General features: G+C 41.2%; 2 protein-coding genes and 1 non-coding gene across 6 annotated transcripts; 1 reads left to right on the top strand and 2 right to left on the bottom strand.

Annotated features, from left to right (window-relative positions):
- Positions 1 to 32: 32 nt before the first annotated feature.
- Positions 33 to 19,273, bottom strand: clgn (calmegin). Of its 4 annotated transcripts, XM_061679568.1 has the most exons (16): positions 17,336 to 19,057; positions 16,535 to 16,756; positions 13,088 to 13,348; positions 12,928 to 13,001; positions 8,876 to 8,934; positions 8,579 to 8,720; positions 8,318 to 8,399; positions 7,920 to 8,112; positions 6,726 to 6,915; positions 6,504 to 6,617; positions 4,673 to 4,829; positions 3,627 to 3,842; positions 3,417 to 3,533; positions 3,192 to 3,336; positions 2,947 to 3,110; positions 33 to 1,205 (listed from the first exon to the last, which is right to left on the bottom strand). In XM_061679568.1, the coding sequence occupies exons 3-16, from the start codon at positions 13,346 to 13,348 to the stop codon at positions 1,134 to 1,136; spliced, it is 1,986 nt and encodes a 661-aa protein (XP_061535552.1). In that variant the 5' UTR covers positions 16,535 to 16,756; positions 17,336 to 19,057; the 3' UTR covers positions 33 to 1,133. The 4 variants fall into 4 exon arrangements, with proteins under 4 accessions (XP_061535552.1, XP_061535551.1, XP_061535554.1 ...); XM_061679567.1 differs by lacking the exons at positions 16,535 to 16,756; positions 17,336 to 19,057 and adding an exon at positions 19,074 to 19,273; XM_061679570.1 differs by lacking the exons at positions 16,535 to 16,756; positions 17,336 to 19,057 and adding an exon at positions 19,074 to 19,273 and having other exon boundaries at positions 2,947 to 3,107.
- A 393-nt stretch (positions 19,274 to 19,666) lies between these two features.
- exosc9 (exosome component 9) lies at positions 19,667 to 24,567 on the top strand. The gene is made up of 12 exons (XM_061679738.1): positions 19,667 to 19,794; positions 19,997 to 20,091; positions 21,059 to 21,178; positions 21,270 to 21,372; positions 21,452 to 21,589; positions 21,790 to 21,872; positions 22,386 to 22,518; positions 22,636 to 22,724; positions 22,812 to 22,958; positions 23,048 to 23,211; positions 23,318 to 23,396; positions 24,207 to 24,567. The coding sequence occupies exons 1-12, from the start codon at positions 19,729 to 19,731 to the stop codon at positions 24,268 to 24,270; spliced, it is 1,281 nt and encodes a 426-aa protein (XP_061535722.1). The 5' UTR covers positions 19,667 to 19,728; the 3' UTR covers positions 24,271 to 24,567.
- A 1,076-nt stretch (positions 24,568 to 25,643) lies between these two features.
- Positions 25,644 to 25,715, bottom strand: trnaq-cug (transfer RNA glutamine (anticodon CUG)). The gene has a single exon. It is a non-coding gene; the product is annotated as a tRNA-Gln (tRNA).
- Between the last annotated feature and the right edge of the window lie 248 nt (positions 25,716 to 25,963).

Below are 25,963 nucleotides of genomic sequence, written 5' to 3'. Positions count from 1 at the left end.
CTTAATGATCACACCTCAGACAATTTCATATTAAATATTTAATTTTTTAATTTTCAAAAGCAATGTGCAGTTTGCAAACAAATGTAAACAGGGATATGGTATTTGCCAATGTCTGGCAGAAACTCAAAAAAGTTTTGAGACATTAAAAAGGTGTGTTTCAAGGGCAACAATAGAGGGTCAGAACCTACTAGTGGAGTAGTTATTCTGCTGTAAATGTCAGCCTTTTAGTTGTTGCAAAAACATGTTCATAGAATTGGCAAGACATTCACAGTTGGTGCTAAAATCACCCCCACCAAGGCTCCACACATTACATGATTACATGTTAAAAGGAATGCACAATGTACTAAGGTAGGTTTAGCGTCTGATCCGATTAACAGCGGAAAAAAAAAAATGTAGTGCAGTGGCTTAAGTAGAGGGCTGTTCTTTACAGTGTGCTCTTCAAGTTAATCATCTATCCATACTAGCATAACATTTGAAACTAAAGATAATCATAATCTCTACATTTTTAAATACAAAGACAACAAAAGTAAATGCTCAGAAAAAGTACAATTTAGAAAAGAGAAATCTACAAGGCTCTCTTTCTTCCACAAGTAGTCAGTCACATTTCAGTCACCTCTTCACACAGCATGGTGTTGTCTCCACTTGCAACCCTTTGAAGTGGAAAAACTCAACAAAGAAGTAACTTTTGTGTCCATATTATACGTGTTCCTGAGAGCAAAGGACATGAGATCTGACTGTCCAGATGCTTTACACTGCCCCTACTCTAAGGAGACAGATGGGCAGATTGATGAATTGAGAGAGAACAGAGCCAAGGTGAACAGGAGCCACAGTGATGCATGGTAGGCTGACCGGCAATGGGTTGAACAAGGGAAAGAATGATGAATATTTTGAAGTAGAACGAAGAATGAGGGGGAAAAACTAATGCACAAAGTCTAAGATGCCTCTGAAAGATGAGACAAAGAGCACATTTGTACTTTGTTCCAGAGGGATGAAAGATGGAAATGGGGCAACCAGGGAGACTGGGGGCTACCGGGAAATTGGAGGAAATGCACGTTCTGTCCTGCAGGCTCAGGCAGGAGCCCTTCCATGTCGTCCCTGGAGGGAATATGGAGACAGTCGGTGTAAATGTCACCTCAGTCTTTCCTTACTCTCCTCTTCCTCACAGCATGTTTGTTGCTCTCGACAGTGTCACCACCTCCATCCATCTGGAATACAGGACGCCGATTGTTACCATCAGCAAAATGAGACGCTAATAATGTACACAACGGCGTTTAATGTCACAGGGGCTGACAATGGTCTCATTATTCATCTGCACTGTGAAGTGTTGTCCTATCAGATATGTGGCATTGGATTGAATGTTATCAGAGTCCCCAAACTCAGACACTTCACAATCCAGTATATGTGCAACCTACTTCCGCATTTGGCAAAACAGGTTTAAGCACTTCCTCCAGGTTCGGGTGAATGACTAAGGGGGTCGTGACAATGCAAACATAGGACCTTTAAATGTCTACAATGTCACCATAGGGCCCCGAAAGATTATAATATTCAATGTTTAGGCTTCATTAGTGTTTACATACATACATCATAAAAAAGAGGTTGGGAAAAAAAAAAAACACTCCTTACCAGTGAGTGCCTGGGATCTGGAATTTGTTTCCAACCTCTTTTTTTAATGACCATTTAACCTTTCCAAGAGCACCAGGGAATACAGGGATACCAGCAGCGTTCCAGTTCCCCATTTTTCTATATATCATAATCACTGTACATGTATTTAACTTTCATCCGTAGACACCAGCCATAAAACAACATTTTAGGAAATTTGGCTTCAATCAATCATGTATTTAAATCATAGTCATGCGCGTTAGCACAGCATACACAGGAAGGCAGCAATCCCGTTTTCCGGTTTTGGTTATGTGACGTTCCGCATTTAACGGCGTACTGAACGTACTGTAAATGGCTGCAATGGCTGAATTTTAAATGCTGCATTTTGTCAAAACCTCTTAAATTGAAGCTGGGAGTCTGCACTTTATTTTCAAACCCATAAAAAGCGGTCACTGTCCAAATATATAACTAAAAAAGTGTGAAATAAAATATATAGGGGTCACGGTGGGCGACCGGTTAGAGCGTCAGCCTCACAGTTCTGAGGACCGGGGTTCAATCCCCCCGGCCCGGCTGTCTGGAGTTTGCATGTTCTCCCCGTGCCTGCGTGGGTTTTCTCCGGGTACTCCGGTTTCCTCCCACATCCCAAAAACATCCATGGTAGGTTAATTGAAAACTCTAAATTGCCCATAGGTGTGAATGTGAGTGCGAATGGTTGTTTGTTTGTTTGTATGTGCCCTGCGATTGGCTGGCAACCAGTTCAGGGTGTACCCCGCCTCCTGCCCGATGACAGCTGGGATAGGCTCCAGCACGCCCGTGACCCTAGTGAGGAGAAGCGGCTCAGAAAATGGATGGATAAAATATATAATATATACTGTATAAATAAAAATGCATAAAGTTCCATGTTACAATAATAGTGTGTGTAGCTCTGACATCCTCAGTATTGACCCCACAGAGAAGGTTTATGGATGGATATGTAAACATTCAACAGTTTTAATATTTCCAATTGGCTCTGACCATTTTCGGAGTATATCGTGGAGAAAGAACAACAACAACATAACCCACTCCTTACCACTAGATAAGCTTCAGACACATGGCCGGTTATACGTGCATGTGTTATTAATTTTCTAGATTTTTCTATAATACAGTGAAGCGGATTATTTCTCATAATAGGAGACCTTATTAATACATGTAAAAAAAACGTGTAAAATACAGTACAGTACAGTTTACATGCAATTGTCACTGCATGTGCTAGAACAATGCCGTCAAATAAATACAAGTTATACCAATCTATTTCCAGTCTAATTTCTGGACTCTTTTCTAGGTTAAAGACATTCCAGTTCCACTTACCTCCTCTTCCAATGTTCTCTCAGGAGCTTTGCTTTCTTCTTCCTCTTCCTCTTCCCCCTCCTCCTCCTCCTCCTCTTCTTCTTCTCCATCCTCCTCATTGTCATCACCCCCCTCTGGTTGGCCCCCTTTTAGATTTGTACCATCCTTGTCCTCCTCAACCTCTGCTATAGTTGCAAGTTACAGTGTGTTTAAGTAAATGGGAACACCAACATTATAACAGGTGTGTGTACATCTCTCCGTCTCACCTGCAGCTGCTTCAACGTCCGCATCCTCGACATCTTCGTCATCTTTGTCATCCTTGTCTGCTCCAGCTGCTGCCTCTTCCTCCTCCTCTTCTTCTATATCAGCCTGCGGTAAATCCACTTTCTTGTACACATAGTCATCCGGTTTCTGCAACAAAAAAATAAAACAAAATTTGATTATGATTGTGCAAGCAAACTTAAAAGCATTAGTTAAACAGCTCATGGTACCTTTGTCCAGCAGAAAAGCACAACAAGTCCTACGGGCAAAAAGACCGTCAGTATGTAAACCACCCAGAGCCACGGGCGCTCCTCTGCTGCAATCATCAGCTGGGCAAAAATCCCAGGCTGGTGGCCAGACAATTTGGAACATAGTTAATTTGACTAAGCGTGTCAATGCAGATTTACTGTTCTAATAAAGCAAGCAAGCTTAACATTGACCTCATTAGCACTGGCTACGAGCTTCTTCAGACCCCAGCTGTCGGAGGCCCAGCGGTCAGCAACTTCCTTATGGGAGGTGACAATGAAGTTGTCGAAGTAGATATTGGCAGTCATGGACCACAGTTCCAAGCCCACAGCTTGGAAAGGCGTCATTTTGAATGGCTGCAGGTCCTCAAAATATTCTGGGTTCATGATTTTGCGAGGCTTCCAGACCCCCTTTGGAGAAAATCAATAACAACATGTCAGATTGCACGCACAGTTGGCAACAGGTCTAAAACTGGTGGAGACTGTAATGATCAGTTGCTAGTACATGTGTTCACAACAAGTGTGTGCCACATTTATAACAGTGTGATAATGTGTACAACAGAAGTGTTTGCTGTATATGTGATGGTAATGGCTGCCATGTGTGCAATTAAAAATGGATCTTTTGGCAAAGACAACCGTTCTCATCCAGCAACAAACGTTTTGTGCTTTAAGGAAGTTTTTATCATGGAAAATTTGGGACAGCGCGCAAGTAAAGTCTGAGGTGATTGAGTTTGAAGTGGAGAGGCAAACCAACATTATTGAGTTACAGAAAAGACATCTATTGCTCTGCTAATTTTGGGGAAGCCAGCAACCACATAAAAGCCCTATTTTGTTTGAATTTACTTTACTGATTGTGCGGGAACTGGATGTATCGACATCACACCCTGCGTACAATGCGTTTAAATTGGGAGAGCACACCCGAAAAAACGTCCCGGGAGAGGCCAGCACTTATACAGTGCGCTGAAATGACCAAGACGCAAGGAAATGAAAGGAGTCTTGTCATAAGTGATATGGCATGACTCCTTGTGACTGTTTCCATATCTGCCCTTAGATCATTCACATTGCTGATGATATGATATGTCGTGATAATTGTTTCCGGCATTTCAAAATTTCTACATGAGCGGAAAAGAGCAGTTCTCCCTGTCACTTCTAATTTTTCCGACACTACCTCCTTGCGGCAATAACCACAGTCATTGTTACGCCCAAAGAAAACAAGGCCAAGTCAGGCAGCAGTTAGTTACCTGAAAGTTGGGGTTGTCTACCAGGGGTGCTTTCCAGTTGCCCTTATACTTTGGGTTGTTAATCATGGGTCGTTTCCACGGCCCACAGCCTGGAGCACTTTCACAGGCTGGGTTGGGAATCTGTTGAGGTTCCCATTCTCCATCCATCTCCTCATCCCTGCACACACAGGAGAGCGCTCAAAATTACAGGCGAGGGAGAGGGTCGGAGCCCTGTTGCAAATAGCAAAAATCTGCAAGTGACTCCCACCCCACAAACGGGTTTGTAATAGCCTTTAGATGCCACAAGATGGCCGCAAAGGACTATTTTTGTCCAAACAGACCTCCTCAATTGACTTTAAATTATTTCCTTGGCACCAAGATGCAACCAGATGGTGCGAAAGCAATACTGTTACGGTTTTGGCGTGAGCTCAGAAACATTGAATAGGTTAGTTGTTTTGGCAAAAAACTGAGGATATATTCCAAAATTCCTGAATGACGAACAGCAAATATGTGGGGCTTCACAGTATATATACTATATTGCCAAAAGTATTTATTCACCTGCCTTGACTCAAATCAATTCAAGAGACATCCCATTTTTAATCCATTGGGTTTAATATGACATCAGTCCCCCCTCTCCAGTTATCAACTCATCTGGAAAGGCTTTCCACAGGGTTTAGGAGTGTGTTGATGGGAATTTATGACCATTTTTCCAGAACTGCACTTGTGAGGTTGCACTGATATTGGACGAGAAGGCCTGGCTCTCAGTCTCCGCCCTAATTCATCCAAAACTGTTCTATAGGGTTTAGGTCAAGGTTGTGTAGGCCAGTTTCCATCCACATCAAACTCTCTCGTCCATGTCTTTATGAACCTTGATTTGTGCATTGATGCACAGTCATGTAGGAACAGGAAGGGGCCAATTCCAAACTGTTCCCACAAAGTTGGAAATGTACAAACTATTAGCCCCTGAGCTCCAGTGAAAGGAACTCTTGAATGCTTCAGCATACCAAGAGATTTTGGACGGTCAAACAGTTTGGGATTTGGCACTAGTGCAGTGGTCCCCAACCTTAACCTTTTTTGCACCACGGACCGGTTTAGAGTAGGCAATTTTTTCCCCCACGGACCGGCTGCCAAGGTGTGGCATATATTATATATACATATATTATATATACAGCAAAAATAAATTAACATGACAGTCTTAAAAACTAATGGTAAATGCAAGAAAAATACAACTCACCATAACGCATAACGGATAAAAGAAGCTCTTTTTCTTTGAGGTCATAGGGTCTTCTTCTGGCTCCTCAGGTGGCTTTATTACGTTTGTTTTTTTCCTAATTTTTGCTAGTTTGCGGACTTATTTTTATAAATTGGTCATTCCTTCTATGCGGCCCGGTAACAAATGCCTCACGGGACCGGTGGTTGGGGACACCTGCACTAGTGCAAGAAGCAAGGTCCATAAAGACATGGATGAGAGAATTATGTATGGATGAACTTGCACACAGTCCTGCCCTCAACCCGATAGAACACCTTTGGGTTGATATCAAGTGGACAGTGAGCCAGGCCTTCTCCTCTCATCAGTGTGTGACCTCACAAATATGCTCCTGGAAGAATGAGCAAAAAAATCCCATAAACTAAGTCCGAAACCTTGTTGAAAGCTTTCTCACAAGTGTTGCAGCTGTTATAGGTGCAAAGGGTAGACCAACATCATATGAAACCATATGGATTTAGAATGGAATATCACATTAAAATCATACATGAGTCAAGGCAGGTGGGCTAATACTTGTTCCAAGATACTGTTATTGGTTGTTATGGGTGCGTATTTGTGTTTATTGGAAATGTTTTCAATGTTTATTACCAGTCTTTTGGTTTCTCGGCATTCGGATCTGGGATGAATTCAGGTTCTTCGTCCAGCCAGCCTTCTGGCTGCACTGCATCTGGGTCTTCCACCTTTGCAGGTGCATCCTCATCCCTGGCACAAAGTAGTTTTTACCACAAATCTACAGCAGTGTGTCAACATTTCAATATAGCAATTTGCTGGAAAAGCTGGTTCTACTAGTGCGGCGGAGGTTACAATCACCAGTCATCAGGCTTGGTAGCGTCGGGGTCGGGAATCTTGGCCCTCTCATCCCAGTCCTCCGGCTTAGAGTCGTTTGGATCTTCTATCTCTTTCGGCGGGTTGACTGGAGGGATCACGTCATTCAGCAGGTTGCCACGGCTCACGCTGAACTGGTCGATGAACATCTCATAGCTGTTGTCTGGGTTCAGAACTGGCAACAGAGGAACACACAGAAATATTGACTGCATTACTGATATACTGTATATGTTTGGAAGCTTAACTATTTAGATGTGCTATAATAAGGTTGATTTGATATTTTGAGGGGAAAGGCAAAACAAATTCTGCAATTGCTCAAAGTAACCAGATGGAGGTCTCAATGCAAGTACACAGAGAATATTGGAGTGTAAGGCGCAAAGGACTGTAATTGCATCTATACATTTTGCCAGTAAGGGGCGCCTAAGAGTCTCTTCAGGGAAGACAATCACACCCAACACGTTTGGTCAAGCTCTGACTTTGAGAAGTTACTATTTTGGTGTTTAAAGGCAGGTCATCAAACAATGGCTGACATGCTCCAGCCACACATAATGCCAAAACGTTTTTTCACAATTTAACATTGCCACTCTTTCTCCAATACGTATTCCAACTTTGGTTGCAATCGTAATTTTTTTTTTTTTTTTTTAAAGACAATCTTTTAAAGGATCTCTTAAGATGGCCAGAATTAAAATTGGTGTCTTTTCGGGCTTTGTGGATAGTGGTTAGCACCTTTGCCTCACAGTTATGTGGTTCTGGGTTTGAATGTTGGCCTTCTTGTGGAGAGTTTGCATAATCTCTCTGTGCTTGCGTGGGATTTCTCCAAGTAATCTGGCTTCCTCCCACAAAAACATGCATGTTAGGTTCATTGAAGACTCTAAATTACCCGCAAACGTAAATGGTCATCTATACAGTTATGTGCCCTGCTATTTGGTGGCGGCCAGTTTTGTGTGTATTTTGCCTCTCGCCCAAAGTCAGCTGGGATGCACCTCACCTGTGACCTTAATGAGGACAAGTGGTATAGACAATGGATGGATGGATGGATGGGGCTCTCCACTTGATAGTCTTGCATACCAAATGTCATGTTGCTAAGTTAAACCAGCTTCAAGGTTGAAGCTGTTCCCAACCCAAAAAAAAAATTATAATAATCTGCACTGCGTGCTGGGGCCCTACATACTAACATACCCAAAGTGTAGAGGTGAGTCTTCTTGTCAGTGTAGAACTTCTTGAGGTCCACATCAGCGCGCTTGGCATGCTTTTCCTCAAAGTCTTTGTTCAAGGGATTCTGATGGCGGAAGATGAAGTGCAGCTTGTAGTCCTCTCCGCACTTGTCGGGTCCAAACATGATAGAGTAAGGTGTGCGGTCATGGAATTGCTCCTGAAAGCCAGGAAATCAAGAGATTTTATTAACACTTCAAATGCACACAACCCGTGTGTACCTCTTCAAGTAAAGATAGACCAACAGCTGTGAAAGCCATTGTATTAAGAGGTATCCTTGGTCACGAACATACGTTTTTACGAAAAGTAGCCACCAATTAGCGAACAGTGTGCCCTCTCATATTAGCAAGACCACAAGTACGCACCAGATTGACATCCACTGTGTCTGAAAGCAGTTTAATATAAGCTCCACCACAGTCAATTCCATCCTGGAAATTAACTTCATACCTAGGGGGAAAAAAAAAAAAAAAAGACAAACCTATTACTTTCCACACGCTTTGACCTGTGGAATTAATAACATTTTGTTCATAAACAAACTGCAATTCCTTTGGTGGACAGAAATAAAATGCCACTGGCAGAAACAGCAAAGGCAAATGTATAGTAGGTATGCATTTGTGTGTACTCACTGTACGACAAGGGGCTCATCCTGGAATATGAAAGGCTTGTCCAGCATGGCGGCGATGGCATGATGCTTGGCACGGGATTTGAGCACCAAGCCTTGGTCTCCTGGTACCTTGTTCTCCTTCAGCTGCTCCACAGACCACTTTCCTGCATTTACCACACACAAGCACAATGGCTGCTTATGCTTACAATGGCTGCTTATGCTGAAAGGGACCCACAGAAAACAAAGTTTTTCCTAGATAGCACAAACACACACATAACGCATCCTACTTTTGTTAGCTGAAGAGGAGAAAGAAACAAACCATCATATTTTCCAATGTCGTCATCGGCATCTTCCTTCATTGTTTTGGACAACTGCCATCTAAGGAGAACACCACAATAAAGAAACAATAAATTATTCAAACTCACGCCTGTTTTCGGTATATTTGTACTGCTTTTAATTGCATTGTTTTGTTATTTCTTTCATTCTTTCTTTTTTTAAACAAGGAAACGCCAACAATGTTAATGTTCCTGGGTATAAAGTAATCCCTCACTATATCGCGGTTCATGTATTGCGGATTCAGTGCATCACAGATTTTTTTGATGATCTGTTTAGTGCAGTTACCCTCCTGCACAGCTTTGGTTCAGTTACAGTGCTGTGAAAAAGTATTGGCCCCCCTTCTCAAATTCTTAGATTTTTCCATTGTTTCCCCACTTTAATATTTAAGATCATCAAACAAATGTAAGTACCAGACAAATATAACCAAAGTGAACTTAAAATGCTGTTTTTAAATGGTGATTTAATTTATTATGGAAAAGAAAAAAAACAATTCAAAGCTACTTGGCCCTGTGTGGAAAATGTAATGACCCCCTAAACCGGATAACTGGTTGGGCCATCCTCAGCAGCAACAACTGAAATCAAGCGTTTTCTATAACTGGCAATGAATCTTTCACATCTTTCACTCTGTGAAGATCTGTTAAAGAGCAGAATTCATGGTTCCATCAATCACAGCAAGTTATCCAGGTCCTGAAGGATCAAAGCAGCTCAAGACCATCACACTACCACCACATTTGACTATTGGTATGATGTTGTTTTCTGAAATGCTATGCTACAATTACGCCAGCTATAACGACACACACACCTTCCAAAGAGCTCAACTTTCATCTCGTCAGTCCAAATTCATTCATTCATTCATCTTCAGTACTGCTTCTCCTCACTAGGGTCGCGGGCGCGCTGGATCCCAGCTATGTTCGGGCGAGAGGCGGGGTACACCTTGAACTGGTTGCCAGTCAATCGCAGGGCACAAGTGAACAAACAACCATTCGCACTCTCATTCACACCTACGGGCAATCTAGAGTCTTCAATTAACCTACCAAGAACCTTATCTGCGAATCTGACTGTCTTTTCCAGAATAAGTGACACCCCTATGGAGATCAGGCATTTGTTATCCCTGTAATTACAAGGGACAGAAAGTTGGTAAAGAAATATGGCACATAAAAAGTAGAACTACAAACTTAGTGAGGATAAAATGTGAATTTATCAAACCATTGTCTCCAGTTCTCTCTGCGAGATTAGCTCTTTTCAATATCAGGTCGCTGGGTAACAAATCAATGTTGATTAATGACATCATTACAACCTATGATCTGGCCTTTTTGTGACTAAATGAAACGTGGTTAACAGCAAGTAGCTGTAATATCATTTTAAATGAGGCAACACCAGCACATTTTAATTTTATGAACAAGTGTCGAATAGGGGAAAAGTTGGCGGTATTGCTGTTATTTTTAAGTCATTATTTCAGTGTAAAGAATTTATACTGGGTGATTTTAGCTCTTTTGAATAGCTCAGTTTTTTAGTTAAAGGTGACCCAAAGGTTATTGTATTAATAATTTCTAGGCCTCCAAGATACAATAGAACATTTATGGAGGACTTTACAGAACTGCTGTCAGTTATTTCTACTGACTACAACTATTTTGTCATTAACTGGAGACTTCAACATTCCTGTTGACAATAACCTGGAAATAAAATCTAAACAACTCTGCTATACAAGACACATTTGACCTCTCTCAACATATTAAGAGTCCAACCCACACTCAAGGTCACATCTTAGACCTGGTCATCTCTAAGGATGTTGAAATTCTATCAATTGACATTAATGATATGGATATTTCTGAATTTTTTGTGTATTCTTTGAATTACAGATTCTTCCAAAAGTTCAGACAACCTCTATGTCTATTAAGAAAAGGTACATAAACGAGAGTACCCCCATGGAGACCATTGCTGTGCCACAAACTGTGAATGCTGAGACAGTTGATGAACTTTTTGATAATTTCACCTGTAAAATCTATAATGTCATGAATGCTGTCGCTCCTATTAAAACTTAGACAATCTTGAGGCAACCTAGAACACCGGGGAGCAGCACAATGATGGTAAAGACCTCTAAATCAAAGTGTATGAAAGCAGATCGTAAGTGGAGAAAAACTAAACTCCAAATTAACTATGACCTCTACAGACAAAGTCTTTATAATTTTAACCAAGAGTTAGTCAGAGCTACACAGCAACACTTTTCTGAAATCATCAGTAAGAACGTCAACAATACTCGCACTCTGTTTGCTGCGGTTGACAGGCTCACAACCCCGTCGCCCCCCTGAATCAGATAGTTGCAGAACTCCTAACACCAGATAAATGCAATGAATTTGCTTGTTATTTTAGTGAAATGATACAATCCATCAGGTTAAATATTAGCACAAATCAGCAAAATAATAAAATGATACTACATCTGAAGCCACCCAGGAAAGACTGTACTACCATGTCAGAATTCGATACAGTTGACCAAAAAACTGGAGAGAAAACGGTTCCACGCAGCTGAAACCATCAACGAGCTGTCTCAACTCAATACCATCTGACTTTTTGAAAGCTATTGCGAAAGTCTGTGCTAGCTGATTTGCAGCAAATAATCAATTGGTCACTTCAGTCAGGCGAGTTTCCTAAAGCTCTTAAAGTAGCTGCCATTAAGCCTCTGCTAAAAAATAGAACGCTGGACGCTTCCATGTTAGTAAGCTGTAGACCCATCTCTAATCTCCCTTTCATACCCAAGATTGTTGAGAAAGTTATTTTTAATCAACTCAGCAATTTCTTAAATGGACGTTTTGACAAATTTCAATCAGGTTTCTGAGTACAGAATCTGCTCTTATCAAAAATGCTAAATGATTTAAGGTTGAATACTGACTCGGGAACGGTGTCAATTCTGGTCTTGTTGGATCTCAGTGCTGCGTTTGATACGGTAGATCAAAATATACTGCTGAACAGGTTGCAAACGTGGGTAGGACTAAATGGAACAGTCCTTAAATGGTTTAGGTCCCACCTGGAGCAAAGGAGTTATTTTGTAACCATTGGAAGTGTTCAATATCATCAAATGGCAATGACCTATGGTGTTCCTCAAGGGTCAGTTCTTGGACCCCTCCTGTTCAGCCTGTATATGCTACCCTTGGGACAAATTCTTCAGAACTTTAATTTTGACTATCATAGCTATGCAGATGACACACGGTTATATCTAGCAGTGCCTCCAGATGACGACAGTTCAATTGAGGTGTTGCGTCGCTGTCTAAAACAGATAAAATAACTGGATGAGCCAACATTTTCTTCAATTAAACCACAACAAAACGGAGATAATTGTTTTTGGCACTAAAGAAAAGAGGATTGCTGTTAGTAAATACCTGGAGTCACTCTCTTTAAAAACCAAAGACCAAGTCCGAAACCTTGGTGTTCTGATAGATTCCAATCTGACTTTCAACCGTCATATCAAATCAATTAATAAAACTGCCTTCTACCATCTGAAGAACATATCCAGAGTGAAGGCTTGCATCTGTCAAGCAGACCAGGAGAAGCTCATCCATGCTTTTATCTCAAGTAGACTTGACTATTGTAATGGTCTTCTGACTGGACTACCTAAAAAGAGCATTAAACAGCTGCAGCTCATTCAGAATGGTGCAGCTCGGGTTTTGACCAGAACAACGAGGTCATGGCATATTAGTCCACTTGTAAAGTCTTTACACTGGCTTCTAGTCAGCTTTAGAATATATTTTTAAGTTCTGCTACTAGTCTATAAATCACGAAATGGTTTAGGTCCTGAATACATTAAATAAATGCTAATTGGATTTTGTTAGTGTTTTTAAATCTTTTGTCCAACTTGGTTTTGGTGTGACAGATTCTGTTTAAATGGTAAAAAATTGTGATTAGCCACAATTAATTCAAGATTTAACAACGGGGGTAATTACTTGTGCCCCCCCCCCCACACACACAGTCAAATTGTCACTATGTGTTTACATGCAGATCAGAAGTTCACTTGCCACCTTGCACGAAAAGATGAGAGATTACCTGCCAAGTAAGCCATCATCAAATGTCTCAGCAAAGTGGACATCTCCAGTGGGCACAGGAGTCTCATATGTTACCTGTAAAGCCAAATTAAATAAATAAAATGGTCTATTTTAAAATTACTTCCCATCCCACTCTTAGCATACAGTAGTTCTTTACTTACTTGGAAGGAGACCTTGTCACTTGCTACAGTATTATGGTCTGTTTGCTTTGCCTTATTTTCCTCCCCGTCCCCCTCCCCCTCCTCCTCCTCCTCCTCCTCCTCCTCCTCAGTGACGAAAGGCTCCATTGCGTCCTTGTCCAAGCCAATCTCTTCATCAACATCTGATTGGTCAATCTCGGACTGCTTTTGGGCCATTACCACTGCCACAGTCAGGGAAACGAGGAACAGCATCCGCCACATCCAGCGCCTGTCCAGCTTCATCTTGAAAGACAAATGAACAGTGATAACAAGAGAGGAAATGGTTGTGTGAGATGGGAGCAACAATGACAATGTAAAACAAGACAAGTGCATAAAAGTACAGAGGGCTGGATAAATGCTTATGACATAACAGCACATATAAAAGATCAGTGGGGGCTCTATTTGCTGATGGCCTTTGTCCTGAAGCAACTGAGAACATAAGCACACATAAAGGTCAGAGGACAAAGATCTTAAACATTTCCTTGAGAACTCTTGAACCCTTTTACAAAGCACATCTGCCATTTCAAAGCGATTCTATAGCAGATATGCAGCAGTTACATCGATAAATATGATTCAGAATGCGCTTTCTGCTTTTTGCATCTAGCGCCTTCCAGTCTTCGGCTCTATTCCGCCACTGTGACGTAACACTAGCCTGTTCATTTGGCGTTCTGTGCTATTGTTCCATAATGTTGTTCCTGTCCTTATATACTTGTTGTCGTATGATTCAGCGATTTCACGATGGTTTATTGTGTGCCATTTGGTTGTACAAATGGTTCAGTCAGTGGCAAGAGTTTCTTTGGCTTTCCAAGTGAAAAAGGAATCTGTGACCAGTGGATAGGGAAAGTCAATCGACGGGGGAAGAAACGTGCTCAGCTATGGGTGCCTAGCAAGCATTCCAAACTCTGTGCTGATCCCTTCGAACCGCCGTGTTTTGAGAAACATTTAGCAGAAAGCATTAGGTGTGGTTAGGCAGAGGCTGAAACCAGCTGCGGTGTCAACTATTTTTCCTAAGGCCACCGGGATCTCAACCACCAGCAAGAAAACTAAATCTCGCAGCCGTCATGGTGCAGCAGCGAAGCGGCACAGACAAGAGGTGAGGATTTCCTTGTATATACCTGCGACTCTATTATGGTTATTATGTACTGGGCAGTGGGGAAAAAAAGACCCACGCAGTACTTTTCAGTACTGTCGTCTGTATTTTTGCCTGTATGACAAGCCAACAGACACACGGCAAAAACTTTCTGTGCAGCGTGTTAGAAACCTACTCGAGCGAGGGGCACACAATATATAGGAATACTGCATCCTATGTAAAAGCTTGTGCCGTGTCACTGAAACATATTTGAATATATATTACGTATACACCCCTGGGGTGCCAATATTTCTAGCCATGACTATAAAAAGAGATGCTTTTTTTCTCCTCAACTGTCTGACCCAATGAGCATGCCTGTTATATTTTATTGTAACAAAAGAATCCTCCTCTCACTATTCTGGCATTTAGCGAACAGACATAATTTTGGTAATCTAAAGCAGGAAAGGTTTCGTCTGATTTCATGTCAGTCAGAGAAAAAAAAAAAAGAAAAAAAAAAAAAAAAGGTGTGTCTGCATTGGCACTGCAGGGGTGCCAATATTTTTTAGGACAACGGTAAATACTACATGTAAGGACGATGTGGCTTGGTCTCCCCCATCTGGAACAGTTTATCAATGAATTTTATTTTTCTCATAGCTTGGCACCATGGGGGCTCCGTAGAAATCTGTGATTTAAATTATGTTTAAAAAAATCTAAAATGTGATTGTTTTAAATAACCCATTGATTAAAATCATTTGCACTTAGGTACATTTCCTGTGTGTCAAACTCAAGCCTGCAAATACTTATCCACAGTCTGACTCATTGTGTGCTTAGAGTGGGTACGGAAAGTTTTCAGACCCCCTTAGATTTTTCACTCTTTGTTATATTGCAGCCATTTGTTAAAATCGTTTAAGTTCATTTTTTCCCTCATTAATGTACACACAGCACCCCATATTGACAGAAAATAAATTCCTGAAATTATATTATTATACATACTGAGCAAAGGGTCTGAATACTTTATTGCTGTGTGATTATTTCAGTTTTTCTTTTTTAATAAACCTGCAAAACTTTCAACAATTCTGTTTTACTCACTCACACACAAGTTTTCACATTTTCAGGTTAAGCGACATTATGGGACCGAAGTTACACAGAGTGTGAGGCAGAGGCATAAAAGAGTTCAATGTGACCCAGCTGTGGAAGCTGCCAGTGGCTAAGGAGGTCAAGGTGCCAATTACCTATGGTAAGTATGGTCAGGGTTGTATGTGTTTAATAACAATACTCGCACCTTCAGATTTGCCCAAACATTTTTGTTCTATACTACATCCAGAGACTCCTGGATGAAGTAACGCAAAGGAGACAGAAATTTCCAACCTTGGAGGCAGCTGGGGTTGATGCAAGTGAGATATCTGTGCCACAGAATTTGAGAAATATGACAGGGTTGACAAGATGCAGGTGGTATGTGAAAAAAAAGAACCCACCAAGGTTCAACAAAGTTCTGGTTTAATTAGACTTTTGGCTATTTAAATCCACAATAATTGTAGTTTTCACTCTCCCACTGAGCACGTATTCTACTAACACAGGATGGCAGAACTATTCTGTTTCTCTTCCGCAGGATGTGATACATCCATCGTGTGAATCATCTGTATGCAATGTACCTGTAGACCTTGAAGGTTAAAAAAAAAAAAAAAAAAAAAGAATAAAGAAAAACAAGTTCATGAAATGAGCGGCACGGTGGATGACAGTCTCACAATTCTTAGGACTGGGGTTCAATCCCCGGCCCTGCCTGTGTGGAGTTTGCATGTTCTCCCCGTGCCTGGGCGGATTTTCTCCGGGCACTCCAGTTTCCTCCCACATCCCAAAAACATGCATAGGTAGGTTAATTGTCGACTCTAAATTGTCCGTAGGTGTGAATGTGAGTGCGAATGGTTGTTTGTTTGTATGTGCCCTGCGATTGGCTGGCAACCGGTTTAGGGTGTACCCCGCCTCCTGCCCGATGATAGCTGGGAAAGGCTTCAGCACGCCCACGACCCTAGTGAGGAGAAGCGGCTCAGAAAATGGATGGTGGATGGAAGTTAGTGAAATGCAGTTTTTCCCTTTTCTTATTTTCAAACGCAGTCATGATGCTGTAACTGTGCATAATGTTTGACTGTATTACAGTTATATTAACAATACTCTTTATGAATAAAACCTCTGCCTTGTTTAGCTGATGAACACATAGGCCTACTATGCTACTGTGTTTTAAAGCTGGTCATTATGGTGGTACTTGGAGAGCCAAGTATTTTTTTTTTTTACAGTGTTACTTAGTGTAAAATAGTTAGTTTGAGAACCACTGGTCTACCTCGTCTTCTCTCTGAAAAACGTACTCATTTACTGGGTCTTCATCACTGATTGGGCCATTTGTCTGGGTGTACTCCCTGGAGCTGGTTTCCAGCACATACTGATTTTGACAGTTGGCTTCAAATCCTTCATGTTCAATGATGCAACTCATTCCAACAGTCAACTTTTCTGCGACTGCTGACAACTCCTGGCAACAGACACTCTCCACCCCCCCTGTCGGCTGTGGGTGGCTTTCTCCACAGGAACAACTGCAATGGAAATGATTTGGAATTATCATCAGCCCATTAACATGAAGGTTACTTTTCACATTTCACTTGTTCCCATTGACATTCTTTTCTGGCATTTCTGCTCAAGACATCCTCCAACTTGTAAATAATTTCCTTGTGCTTAGCTGTGTGTTTTTCATAGTTCACTCATGCTTTTTTTTTTTTTTTTTTTTTAAATCAACCATTTACTTCACCGCTACTTATGAAGGGATCCCAAATGGATTTTCATTGTTACTGTAACAGTGACAATAACCAAACAATACCTTTATTTAACCAGAAATTAAACCGCACTGAGACCACTCTTTTTCAAGAGTGTTCTTGCCAAGAAACCGGAAGAACACTGACCAAATGTAGATACTGCACGTACAATAAATAAAATAATCTATCATATCACAACAAACAAATGTAAGCGGTACAGAGATGGATGGACGAACCAACGCGTTATGAATCCCACATGAATGGCCGACTGCTCATACTGCGTCTGTTCATGACTATGTTTCTATCGACAAGTGAGGATACCGGAGCAAGTAAATTATGGATTTATGGGCTGCACAAACATACCAGTCTGCTCTGCGCGGTATTGTGTCGTCTCTTCTGCAGGCAGTGCCGTCACATCGACCCAGTGGCCGCTCTCTTTGTCCGTTGTACAGCTGCTACTTGGCTGCTCGTCGTCGTCACTGTCGGGTTCCGACCTCCTGGTCGGCTCAAACATGTACGGTTTGAGGATGCCAGGTTCAGTCGGGTGCTCCTGTATGTCAAAATCCTCCTCCTCCTCATGTGCCAACACATTGCTCGCTCTTGCGTATCGAGTATAGGGTGCGGTGTTTGGCAATTGTAACGTCACTTCCGGTAGCCCTTGCGGTGGATCGAGTAACCACACTTCGGTGTCTTGAGCTTCGGGTGTGTTCGGGAAGTGCTCAATACGCGTAATAAAAACCTCATTTTTAGCTAAACTATAGTTGACAACTTTCTGGAAGTGACTTGCATGTATTACATAACATATAAAAAAATGCAAATATGAATTTTAACTGACCCCATAACATTTTTGTCATCTGACATTTAAGGTGGGCTTGATCTGTACAGATCACATTGCATTTCAAAGTCTGGAGTAGTATAGGATTGGTTGCCTTCTCCCAAAACGGCTTTCCCTTTCCCATCAAAGATTACATTACATAATTGTTTTGATTATTTTTTTCATCTGAACACTTTGTTAAGGGATATACTGTAATTGTCCATGAATTCCATTACTTTATTCCAGCATAATTTCATCAGCCCATTTTGTAGAAAAAAAGGTGTTCATATTCCAAAAACTAGTCAAAATTACTTTACTGTACTAAACATTTTTATGTCAAACTGTTCCACAAACCCTGCGATGGGCTGGTGTACCCATCCTCGAGCCCAAAGTCAGCTAGGATAGGCTCCAAACTGACCAATTAACCTGTTGTGAGGAAATGCAGTGAAGTATAGAAAATGGATGAAAGAATGTTCCACACAATTGCATTTTGCAAGATTATCCTTCCATCCAATTGTTATACCGCTTGTAGAAATACCGTGACATCATTATGGCATCATTACCTTCTGCCTATTTTGTAGAATAGAGGTGATCATATTCCTCCAAAATAGAACACCGTAAAAAAAAGTCTACACAAATCATTTTTATGTCAAGCTGCTCCACACGATTGCATTTTGCAAGGTGCTTGACATAAAGATATGAAGTCAGTTTTTTTTTTGTGTGTAATATGAAAGCACAGTTAACAGTAAAGGGGATAAGCATTTGGTTTAGTGACTTGAGTTTGAACCTGACAAACGAGTGAAAGAATGGAAATAAAAGAGAGCTGTAGATTACAAGCACAAATGTGCATGAGTGACCAGCAATAATCAGCCCTGCAATGAATGATCTGAGTGCACTGGGCCCGGCCGGCACCTCTTCACAGCCCAATGGGCACGCCATTTGACAACGGAAGAGATGTCCTGGGACAGGTCATTGCGCTAACATGGCTGCCAGTGGAAAACTGACTGCGACGTCCCAACTCTTCGGAGATGAACGCTTGCTGAAGCGGCAGCACCTGCTTCTGCAGCCAGTGCGTGCTGATCACAAACTGCCAGAAAGAGCGCAATTCAGCCCAGCGTAGGCTTATCTTATAAAATGTCGCGCCTCAAAGCCAACCGAGCGAGACAACGTCAGAAGCCCAAACTCTTGCTTTTGGACAACATTTTACGTCCACATAACAACAGTTAGATTGTTACATTATACTGCGATGTCGAAGGAGAGATGGAGAATGAATGAGAGCGCACAAACCTCGCCGTCTTGTTGTCGCCGAGAAAATCTACCCCTTCAACTGCTCCTCCTCAAACAAAACAAAACGGACGATTGTTTGGCGAGCGTCGCTAACAAAAGTAGCGAGCATACACTTTGAAATGCCGCGATCCTCAGCTCAGATGACAGCACGGGCCCAATATAACGGCTGACGTCTGAAAGCTTCCAACCGGACTAGGCTGCTGTGAAGACGCGCATGCGCAATTTGTGCCGATGACGCGCGGCGCTATCCCAAACGTCTTTACTCCTGTCCTTTACAGAACGTTTTAATATTAATTTAAATCATGATCAAATATACATATGTACATTTTATATATATATATATATATATATATATATATATATATATATATATATATATATATATATATATATATGGAATATGGATAATAGCGAATTAATTCGTTTTTGGTGACTTTCGGTTCACTCGTGTTGATGCAGAAAATCTCTGACAAAATCGCTTCTGTTTTGTTTTGGTTCATGCCAAACCAGACAAAGAGGCGAAACAACAGCACACGAGAAAATTCCGAGACTTTTAGGTGTGACGTATGTTGAGTTTCCGGGTTAGAGTTCACCACAATAATAATGGCGGTGGCGGACTTCTAGTTACATGCTGTCTGAGTTTTAACACAGCAGAATGAGGGAGACACCTTTGTCAAACTGTGAGAGGGATTTCTTGCTTCAAGCCATCCAAGAGAAAAAGGTAAATAATAATAAGTTAATAATAAATATTGCCAGTTTGTTTTGGAAACGCTATCTAGTCGTGGTCAAAACATTGGCTATGCTTTGGATAATTCAAATGAACGAAGTTTAAATGTTGCTCGATTAAAACGTATTGTATCGTATATGTACAGTCATGTGTACATCAAATACTGCAAAGAATGACTTGGCATTTGCTTCTGCAGCGCCTGGATGGACGGCAGACTTATGACTACAGGAAAATCAAGGTCATGTTTGGGACTGACTTTGGATGCTGCTTCGTGGAACTGGGCAAAACGAGGTGAACGAGTGGCCACAAAAAAGAAAACTCTGAACTGTTTGATTCAGCACTCTGTCGTGGCAAACGTTTTGGTTGTATTGACTGTGAGTGAAAAAAATGAAAAGCATTTCTTGGTCCAGCTAAACATGTTTGTTTCTCAAATTAAGATGCACACACAAAACCTTGATGGCCATTTCAATTTGGGCTTTTTGCTGTCTTGCAACAGTGTCAGTCAGCATTTAAATAATCACTGACATAATCCCATTTTAATTTGATCTTCTGTTATTCTGTTATTGATCAATGTGTAGGTAAGGATAGGGTATGAAATTAACGCATTCAATTTCTATAGTTTGGCAGCTAAGCAGTCATAGCCGTAAATACAATGTTACTAAATATTGGCATAGTTTTATAATTAATACTTGCTGGGTTTGATGTATTTTTATATTTTAATTAATATACAGCACTTTGTGTTGCATTTTTTTGTATGCAAAGCACTTACAAATAAAGTTTGATTGACTGATTAATAATTTATTTTGGTGTTTTGGCTTTTGGTTTTCGGCCTTGGGTTCCTCAGTTTCAGTTTTCGGTTGCGGTAACGAATTTTCATTTCAGTGCATCACTAACTCAAATACTTTTTTAGTTGGCTCCATAGTGTATGTTAATTAATCACGTCAACACTCAAACCGTTTCCTGAGCCAGTGATGCGTCACACGTCATCAGTGATGTCACTTGCCCATAACGAATCACGTCTTGATACATTCATGAATTACTTCCTGGATTTCTCGAAAGCACAGGACTCGTACAATACTCACTATTCTTGTTTTTTTTTCAAAATGCTGGACATGCTTCTTGAGGTGTTGAGTGGGCATCAAACATTCCCTACTGTAAATTGATTTTCTCCCTCAAATACTGTTCACGGTCTACCTTGATCTGATCTTGTAAACATATCCTCACAACTATTTTGTGATAAAGCCTTTTCATTATACAGGGTAATGGCCCAGGTATCCTGTGAGTTGGTGGCTCCCAAAGAGAACAGACCAAATGAGGGACTCATGTTCTTCAATATAGAGCTGTCACCCATGGCTTCACCAGCATTTGAACAGGGAAGGTGAAGAAAAGAAAATTCCATTTTCATCTCATTTAATCATGCAATTTCTCCAGTGAAAATAAAAATGCCTCGTGATTTTCTTTCTTTGAAGGCAGTCAGAATTGTCAGTGAAGCTAAACCGACAGTTGGAGAGATGCTTAAGGAACTCCAAGTGCATTGATACTGAGTCCTTGTGTGTAGTGTCCGGAGAAAAGGTCACACTCAACAGTGGAAAAGTAAAAAGAACTTTCTCTGCGGTGATGGTGACTGACAGTGCTACATTTGCATGACCAGGTATGGCAAATTCGGGTGGATGTACACATGCTGAATCATGATGGGAACCTGATGGATGCTGCCAGTATCGCTGCAATCGCTGCTCTTTGCCACTTCAGACGCCCTGATGTTGGCATACAGGGAGACGAAGTCACTGTGGTGAGTCAGTAATCGCCGTGGCAGTTTATATTCCCTTTTTACTGAACAAGCTGATCAATGCATGGCAGTGTCCTGTCATGTGGAACTTTCCACTTTCCCACGAGTTCTGTGATTAATCATTTATTCTGCGTGTGAATGTGTTGAGAATGTGTTGTCTGTTTCTGTGGATACGCTGCAAACAATTTGTTCTGCTCCCTCAGTACAGTCCAGAAGAAAGAGATCCCATTCCTCTTAGTATCTACCACATGCCCATCAGTGTCAGCTTCGCCTTTTTCCAGCAAGGGTAAGGCTGCAGCATATAAGACCCAAATACAATAAACACGAGTGACACAGTCTGTTTGAATAACAGATTAATGTATTTTAAGGAAGAATAACGTGATTTTATTTATTTATTTTAAACATTTCCTTAATGTACTAAAACAGTAATATTTGGTTATAAAGGATTTTCTTTTACTGTTTTTTTTGGTGTCATGTGCAGCACAATTTGTATATGCAAACTTAGTGGCGATTTCTGAGGGGATTTAAAAGCCCACTAGTAAACATTTAATGCTTCCTACTATGAAGGTGAAAGTGACAATCAGTAAGTGATAGTCACCTCTCTAAAAATAATCATGTAATCAGTTTAACAGCTTTGTCAGTCGTGAATTATGAATTGCAAACATTAACTGGTTCACCACTCACCATTTCACCACTCTAATTAGATTTTAGTCACTGGAAATATAGCAGTGTACTTTGAGACTACTAGACTAAGAGTAAAATTGTGTACTGATGACTGCGCCTCCTGTTTTCTGTGCAGGACCTATCTGCTTGTAGATCCATGTGAACGGGAGGAGCGTGTGATGGATGGCTTGCTGATGATAGCAATGAACAGGCACAGAGAAATCTGCTCCATCCAGTCTAGTGGTGGCATCATGTTGCTCAAAGAGCAGGTTAAGGGACTCCTGTTATTAGCTTTTTGAATTTTTTCATTTGTAAATTGATAGCATGGAATAAAATTGGAAAACAGATCATCAATGTATGCATTGTCCATGTTTCTGGCATTGAAGGTAATGAGATGCAGTAAAATAGCCAGCGTCAAAGTGTCTGAAATCACAGTACTCATCACTAAAGCCCTGGAGAATGACAACACAGCTCGGTGAGTTTACGATCACATACTTGCGCATTAAGTGGTGTAAATCCAGCTCTTATTCAGTAATAATAATTCTCTGTGAATATTTTCCAGCAAGGCAGGTGGCAGATGTGGCTTTGCTGAATCAATGCCTCAAGAGCGAATCACCGCTCTAAAAAAGGAGGAGACGCCTGTAGAAATGACAGATGCGACCGAACGAGCCAATGACATTTTCCTGAAGAGCGAGGTCACTCCTCAGACGTATCTTACATCATGGCATGAAAATCAAACGTTTTTCTTTCTTTCTTTTTCGTTTTCACCATTGTGGAACCTTAACTAACCAACCCCAGAGGTCCGTCTCCGGTGGTGCCACTCCCAGGCTTGGGTCAGGTAGGGCAAGGGCTTCAGAACAGCTGGGGAATGGAGGAAGATGAACAGGAGGATGAAGAAGATTTCAACAGTGATGACGATAAAGAAACAATGATGGAAGTGGGAAAAATACAACAAGCGGAGGGTAGAGAAATTATATTTATCCAGTCTAATTGCAGCCGCCTCTAAAGTTAGTTCTTGTAATGTCAGGAAAACAATGAACTGACCTGAGAATTTATTTTTCATTCCAGGAGATGTGGTTGAGATATCAGACAGTGAAGAGGACGAAGTTGTCATACTTCAACCAGAGGCAGAAGACAAAGTTCATAAGTAAGAGTTTCCAGTGTTGACCAGCGCTTGCTTGGACTTTTCAAAACGGTTTGGTCAAGACGTAAAAGTGCCTTTTCTGTTTAAGAAGAGCATAGATATCTGCAAAGTGTTTTTTACTCCCAAAGTGCACTCGTAGGCACGAAGTGTGTAATTGAACTTTTAAGTACAGGATTTACATTGTTGACTTTTTCACAAATATAAATTAGCAGCAGTGGACTTTGGCAAAAAAAAAAAAAAGAGACAAAATTAATCATGCTTTGAACCAGGATAGGGATGAAAATGATAATGCAATACAATGAACATAAAATAATGATAATTCATTTTATGTTCATTGTATTGCTTGATTTCTTGTATTTTCTTAAGTATTTGTGTATGGTGACCTTGAGGGTCCTTAAAGGTGCTGGCTGTAAAATGTGATTACAAAAATGTGTGGGGAAAAATTCAACTAGAACATCTTAATTTAATTTGGGCTTAATCAGAAGCATTTCAAATGGTGGCTGGTGTGTACTGACCTCTTTTAATATGACTTTGAATGTTAATTGGTTAATTCTGAACACAGCCTCCTCCCCGTTTATAAGAGGGTGCACACACTTGGACAACCACTTTATCTTGTTTATTTTTACCTACCCTCTCTAAAAGATTTCATTTTTCCCCCCACTGAGTTGTCTAGGGAAAAGGTCACAATAATTCTGGACAAAGTTTTGAAATGATTTGCGTTGGGCTCTTTTATGTCAACAAAACCTGGCATTTGAACAGGCTGTGTAGACTTGTAGCTCATATCTACTGTATATACTTTTTCCTCGCTTACAGGAATACAAGTTCAAGTTCCCACCAGAAGGGGCCAGTGACATCAAAGAAACGGCACAGAAAATGAGAGAATACATTTAAAGAGCTCGATCGAGATTTGGACAAAGTTTACCTGCGGTTTGGCCAAGAAGCTCCTATGCAAGAGCAACAAATTGCTACATGCTCTTGTGCAGTTTTAGCCAGATTGAATCATCTGAATTTGTTGTTTAAATTGTTGGGAAATACACCAGCTCAGTCACATTCTCATGACACAGCATCAGGAACGACTCGAGAATCCAACTCTTGCCAACCGCAGTTGAAGACGACCACTTTCCCCAAACCATGTCACATATTTTTGTATATTAAATGGTTCAATTGATCTCCAGTTTGATGATCAGCCACCTCAGATGTTTTTTGTAAGCATTTTACATTGTAAAGTGTTTAGAAATATCCCACCATGGGTGTGGAGATAAACACGCTGCTTTCCAAAGAATGGTCGACAGGGAGCGTCACTTCTGTGTCATAACGGGAAAGGGAAGGAACATTTTGAAACTGGAGTCGGGCACGCACGTCGCTGCCATTATCAGCGAATGCCTCAGTCTTTTGCTGTCGCAACACTCGTAACATCATTTTTAAAATAGAAAGAGCTGATCTTGTGACTCATATAATGTGGTCCCGTATGTAGCAACGCTCATAAGATATGTTTAAAAACAGAATTATTTTTTGACTATATGTTATGAAGTCCAAAATGTGCATAATGCTGTAGGTTCTCATGGTTAGACCTGTTCTCAAACAAAGAAATCTTACCTGTTATTAGCCTTTTTCGAATTAAGTGTTTTTAGTTGCTTTGGAAACTTGACTAAACGATACTTGATATGATGTAGATTTCCCAAAGTGCTGAAAAAGCGGCTGTCACAGGGAAAGGCTTTTCAGCTAGTCTCTCTATAGCACAGGTGTCAAACTCAAGGCCCGCAGCGGGCCAGCCGGCCCACTTCAAGCCAGGGTCTTTTATATAAAATGTATGGCGGCTACAACAGCTAAACTAAGTTTATTTCGACAATTGATACGATGGTCCCGGTGCACGGTAACAGAAAGGCGGCTTTGGAAAGAGAGACGGTCACAGATACGGAAAACTCACTACCGGCAGCGAAGGACTAGGCAAAATGATGCGTGTTAAGCCGTTTTTGAACCTTGCTCAATGCATTGGGGCACCTTCACCAGACTCGTCCCACAAAGTTGGAAGCAACCAATTGTCGAAAAGGTCTTGGTAAGGAAAATAAGAATACAATTAAGGGCCAGCTACCAACTCCCTTGATTTAAAATGTGGCTGGAAAAGTGTCTATTTAATGCAGCCTTGCCGGGATGAATAAGACCACACAATGTCAACGAATTGAAAAAGTAATAAAATAATCGTCTTGAATCACAACACAAGAGGGGGGAGGGGAAAAAGCGAAGCTTTGCAGGTTCCACCGAGATTTGAACTCGGATCGCTGGATTCAGAGTCCAGAGTGCTAACCATTACACCATGGAACCCTGGCTGGGCGCTGTGCCGCTTGCACCTGCTTTATAAAAATCTGTTGTATATGCGTGAATCTCGTACCTGGATTTTGTGTGTGTTCAAATATGGATACTTCTTTTTCTTCTTTGCCATCGCTCTCAGCCGCACGCACGCCATGGCTGGCATTGGCCGCCGACACCGCCACATGGCTCCTGGATGGCCTCCTGGTGGTTACCTGTTGCCCACGTTTCTCGTCTTTATTACAGACACACTGCACACTCAG

This window comes from Phycodurus eques, chromosome 6, assembly GCF_024500275.1.
Source record: "Phycodurus eques isolate BA_2022a chromosome 6, UOR_Pequ_1.1, whole genome shotgun sequence".
In the NCBI taxonomy this organism is placed as follows: domain Eukaryota; kingdom Metazoa; phylum Chordata; class Actinopteri; order Syngnathiformes; family Syngnathidae; genus Phycodurus; species Phycodurus eques.
Note: the sequence above shows the minus strand (reverse complement) of the source record. Positions and strands in the feature narration are given on the sequence as shown.

What these genes read in the sequence shown, in the direction of transcription:
- clgn (XM_061679567.1), bottom strand. Translation starts at nt 13,348, where the DNA reads ATGAAGCTGGACAGGCGCTGGATGTGGCGGATGCTGTTCCTCGTTTCC. An exon ending in GCCGAGAAACCAAAAGACTG is followed by an intron (nt 4,830 to 6,503) that starts GTAATAAACATT and finishes CTGTGTGTGCAG; the next exon opens with GGATGAGGAGATGGATGGAG. An exon ending in TCGTAGCCAGTGCTAATGAG is followed by an intron (nt 3,534 to 3,626) that starts GTCAATGTTAAG and finishes TCTGGCCACCAG; the next exon opens with CCTGGGATTTTTGCCCAGCT.
- exosc9 (XM_061679738.1), top strand. Translation starts at nt 19,729, where the DNA reads ATGAGGGAGACACCTTTGTCAAACTGTGAGAGGGATTTCTTGCTTCAA. An exon ending in TTCGCCTTTTTCCAGCAAGG is followed by an intron (nt 21,873 to 22,385) that starts GTAAGGCTGCAG and finishes TTTTCTGTGCAG; the next exon opens with GACCTATCTGCTTGTAGATC. An exon ending in GCAGAAGACAAAGTTCATAA is followed by an intron (nt 23,397 to 24,206) that starts GTAAGAGTTTCC and finishes CCTCGCTTACAG; the next exon opens with GAATACAAGTTCAAGTTCCC.